The sequence below is a fragment of the Palaemon carinicauda genome, chromosome 3 (assembly GCF_036898095.1).
Source record: "Palaemon carinicauda isolate YSFRI2023 chromosome 3, ASM3689809v2, whole genome shotgun sequence".
NCBI classification, from domain to species: domain Eukaryota; kingdom Metazoa; phylum Arthropoda; class Malacostraca; order Decapoda; family Palaemonidae; genus Palaemon; species Palaemon carinicauda.
In genome coordinates this window covers 172,596,283-172,601,385 of record NC_090727.1, presented here as the reverse complement: position 1 = coordinate 172,601,385, position 5,103 = coordinate 172,596,283, and the positions used below count along the sequence as shown (strand labels likewise).

At 32.4% G+C, this 5,103-nt stretch overlaps 1 protein-coding gene across 1 annotated transcript; it reads left to right on the top strand.

Annotated features, from left to right (window-relative positions):
- Positions 1–335: 335 nt before the first annotated feature.
- On the top strand, positions 336–2,374 carry LOC137638062 (cuticle protein AM1199-like). The gene is made up of 3 exons (XM_068370158.1): positions 336–443; positions 1,304–1,500; positions 1,807–2,374. The coding sequence occupies exons 1-3, from the start codon at positions 435–437 to the stop codon at positions 1,976–1,978; spliced, it is 378 nt and encodes a 125-aa protein (XP_068226259.1). The 5' UTR covers positions 336–434; the 3' UTR covers positions 1,979–2,374.
- The last annotated feature ends 2,729 nt before the right edge of the window (positions 2,375–5,103 follow it).

Genomic DNA, 5,103 nt, shown 5'->3' with positions numbered 1-5,103 from the left:
ATGAATAAATTAACTACAAGAGAAATATTGAATAACTAATAAAAAAAAAACTAAGAACGTTAGCAACATCAAAATAGTTATTATGATTACCATTATTGTTAATTTTTAAACTAAAATATAATTAGATGTAACCATGCCATTCCACCTTATGAAAGATACTTACGATTTTATGAAAAGTCTAGATTCAATCAGACCACTCTCATGTAACCGAATGTGTGGTCAGTGGGTGTCCGGTTTTCGAAGGCCTTTGTAAAAGACCATTTTAAAATTCATAGCCAAGACCACAAAGGAAAAGTAGTAATGACCTGGTTATCCTTCCCTATTATGAGAAGAAAGATGTGAGAGGCGAAGAGGAGAATCTGTTGGGTATAAATACTGGAATCCTGACCATTCACCATCAGTGGATCCTGACAGCTCCTACGAAACACATCAACATGAAGCTCGTGAGTTTCTTTTGGGTATTTTTTTTTTTTTGTCTTGGTTTATAGACAGTAGGGAGTATAATTCTGAAAAAGGATTTGTTATTTTTTTTTTTCAGTTATCCTTTAAATAGTTTTTACTGAATCGAAGTAACTTATTTTTTCAAAGTCGTTCTTTGAATAGAATATTTTTCTTGTTTTTACTTGGAGATTTCAATACTTATCTTCTTTACTGAAAGTAGTTTTGTCACATTTTAGAGGCATTGTTCATTCAACTTACTTTTTTCCTAATTGTATTTTTTACCACATCCAATATCAATTTCGGATCTACTAAATACATTTTTGACCTCCAAAAACAAAACAAGTTTTCTTAATGAAGTTTCTAATTCTTTTTCTCTGTGATATTTTTCACCATTTCAAAAAAGCTCTAATGACTATAGAATTATAATCCTAAACTACTGAAAATGACATTTAGAAGAAACTTTACTTAGATTATGTGATTCTAATACATTAATTCATCAGTTATATAACATGTCGAGAGGGTTCCTCTCCATCAATAATTACTAAAAATTAAATAATATAACTAAATCATAAGAACATTTACAATTATCATTTGAATTCATAACCATATTATTCATAATCAATCACAAGAAAGAATGATATTTAATAAACCTTTCAGTAACCCAAAAGATTTTATAACTTACTGTATTACCTCAAATAAACTATCAAAATTATTCGTACATATACAAGGGGTCGATGGCCATATAATTTGTGATATCTAACAACAGACCAAACCAACTAATTATATAACTCTCTCTCTCTCTCTCTCTCTCTCTCTCTCTCTCTCTCTCTCTCTCTCTCTCTCTCTCATTTGCCTTCGTCAGATCATCCTCGCCTGCCTCGCCTGCGTGTCCCTGGCCGCCCCTCAGTTCCCGAATCCGATTGCAATTACGCGAGATGACAGAATCGACAACGGCGACGGGTCCTTCAGCTACGCCTTCGAGGCCGAGAATGGCATCGCCGCTCAAGCCACAGGAGTTCGCGGATTCCAGGGACAGTCCAACATCGAAGGATCTTACAGGTGAATAATGCAGCTTTAGCTTCAAGTCTCGCTTTGACTATTGGCATTTTTCCCATAATTCCTAGTCGGCGTTAATGACCTTAGATGCCAGGATGCCAGATAACTTATAATGTATCAAATCAATCAATCAATCATAATTCTTGAGACAATATGCAAGTTTCGTAAATTGTAACGGGATTGTAAAATTGGATCTTTTTTTTTTTTATTTCCGACGTTAAATATGATATCATTCATTGAATAAATTAGTTAATATCTATCTAAAGTATGCATGAATGTATTAAAATTTATTACCACTCTTGGTTGCAGGTTCCCACTGAGTGATGGCAGCGGCTTCGTGGAGGTGAGGTACGTGGCTGACGAAAATGGCTTCCGTGCCGAGTCTCCCTTCCTGCCCACCCCCCACCCAACCCCCGCCCACGTCATTGAACTCCTCAGGATTGCAGAGGAACAGAGAGCAGCAGGAATCACCTTCGAGTAACGATTAAAACTCTTAACACTAATATAACTTTGTGACTCATTTTATACTACAAACATACTAGGGTATAGTAATGATCGAATCTGAAATCATGTTGTTGAGGTAACGAAAAATTTACTAGACATATTTATTCTAAACATGAATGTTCCTCAGCGAAAATATTGATTTGTAATAACTGATGTATGAAACGTCTTTTTTTGGTTGTTGTTTTTTATTTGTTATATATCAAGACTGAAGAATCACCTCTTGTTATTCATATTATATTTTTCAAAATTCCAGTCTTGCATAGTTCTAAGTGTGATGTTAAGTTTTTTCATCTAGCTTTTTTATACAAGAATAGAAATGTACCTTGATATCCATGATACTGAAAATAATAAAATCAGTTTTCAAATTTATAAACGTGTCTTAAATTAGTATGTATGCCTTTATGAGTATTCAAAGTTAGCAGACAATTATTATTACTTGCTAAGCTACAACGCTAGCTGGAAAAGCAGGAAGTTATAAGTCCAAGGGCTCCAACAGGGAAAAATAGCACAATGGGGAGAAAAAATAAGGAATTATACTACAAAAGAAGTTCAAGAACAATAGCAAAATTGAAATAGATCTTCTACATATAAACTTGAAAAAAAATAAATTAATGACAGGATTTGAAAAAGGAAATTTATTACATATCCCGGTCTTAAATAAAATGTGAATGTAATGGTCAGACTGTATTTGTCTTAAAGTAATTGAATTAGGAAAGTCACTCAAACTTGAACGTAGTAAAGGTAAGATAGAGTTCAGCCATTTATAAATTTTATCAATGGACGTAAACTGAAATATGTAACGCATTATACGATCCCACTTAATGTTACATAGAATAAATATAAAACAAGCTTTTATCAAAAGGGTCAAACTGCGTGTGCGCTACAAAATGAATCATGTGAAATATAAGTCAATAACTTCTTTCTAGCAGGGAAAAAAGAAAGTACACTCTGCGTTGTGGGAACATAAACCCATACATACGTCCATACTAACATCCCTCAGTAGATTACCTGGACTATACGACCTTATCGCAGAAACTTCATAATTCGTGATCACATTCTGAGAAAAGTATTTAAAACCTCAATCATTACCTAACAATAATCCTAAATGTTTCTCCTTCATACATGTCAACACCAAGTATGTAAAATCTGTAAAGGATCTCTAGGAAATCCTTAAACCTTCCTTAGGATTCTTATGCATGGAAAACATAATAATCTTGTGTCTTTCCGTATATTTATTGTGACAACATTTTGAGTAGATTATGTCATAATAAAAACACAAAAAAAAAAAAAAAAAATCCATGAAGTCCGTTCATGACATAGATGTCAGTGGAGGGGTTTCCATCTTACTAGATCCCGCTGCACAACAGGGTCGGCCGGTCGAAAACACTTTCTCCATCTATTTATATTCCTTGTATCTTCTTCCCCCAGCTCCAATCTTCTCATATCCCTCCTCACTAGATACTTCAAACAAGTTATTATATACGTTTGCTGAATCCATATTAAACTGAATTGAAACTGCAGTATTTTAGAAATGATCAAAGGTTATTTTGGTGTCCGGAAGATAGCATTTAATAATTTTTGCATGACTGTTTTGTATGGAAATTATTCACAGTAGGCCTAGAAGTTTTTAAGAATTTAGATTGAGAAACGTAAAAATTAACATTAAGGGGAATACCCTGACAACTTAAGAGTTTTTATGCTGAACAGGGTGTCATAAGTCTTTTTATAGTTTATATATGACATATCTGTTTTGACGTTGTTACTATTTTTAGAATGATTTATTGTTAATTTGTTCTCATCATTTATTTATTTCATTATTTCCTTTCCTCACTGGCCTATTTTTTCCTAATGGAGCCCTTGGGCTTATAGCATTTTGCTTTTCGATCTAGGGTTGTAGCTTGGCTAATAATAATAATAATAATAATAATAATAATAATAACAATAATAATAATAATAATAATAATATGCAGTTGACATATTCCTGTTTAGTGAATCATTGCAGGAACTACAAAAGTTGATAGAAAATTTGAACAGAGAAAGCAGAAATGTAGGACTGAAAATGAATGAGTAAAACTAAAATAATTTTCAATGAAAATGCAACGAGACAACAAAGAAGAGTAATGGACAAACCCCTACAGACGGTCCTACCAGTATTAACTTAAGCATCAGAAACTTGGAGCCTTACTAAATACCTTAGAACATAAGCTAGTTACGACTAAAAGAATAATAGGAATAACGCGAAGAGACAGAAAATGAGTGGCATGGATAAGAGAGCAAACTAAAGTAAAGGGAAAAGAAACGGATAAGGGCAGGTCATTTAATAGATGGACATTAAGAATGAGAGAACAGGACCCCAGAGATTGCAAAAGAAGCAGGGAAAGTAAAACTGATCAAACACCAAACATAAACGGGACATGTCTGAGGTCTTTTTTTAGCAGTTAACTAGAAACAGCTGTATTTAAACAAACACAAATATTTCCACACACACATACACACACACACACACATATATATATATATATATATATATATATATATATATATATATATAAATATATATATATATATATATATATATATATATATATATATATTTATATATATATATATATATATGTATATATATAAATATATATATATATATATATATATATATATATGTATGTATGTATATATGAGTGTGTGTGCATCTACGTATACGTATGTGTGTTTATGCGTTCTTTCGTGTGGGTGTGGTTGAGAGTGTACTTATGCATACACATACACACACACACACATATATATATATTATATATATATATATATATATATATATATAATATATATATATATATATGTGTGTGTGTGTGTGTGTTTGTGTGTGTGTATTGTGACGGGCCGAGAGAAGGTTGTGAACTCCAAGGCAGTGCAAAAGCAACTGAGTTAATTTATTATAGAACACTCTCCTTTATATACAAAACCTCAAGGCAACAGGAAATTACATGTTCGAGAAACAGACAATGTTACATAGGAGAAACGCAGACATGTTTATTCTGGGTTTTTTTAGTGCGAGGGAAGAGCAAAGATACAAGCATAATATTATACAAAATGAGTTATGTACGA

Excerpts from the sequence above, each read along its gene's own strand:
- LOC137638062 (XM_068370158.1), top strand. Across the intron at positions 1,501-1,806 it reads AACATCGAAGGATCTTACAG|GTTCCCACTGAGTGATGGCA; the intron begins GTGAATAATGCA and ends TCTTGGTTGCAG.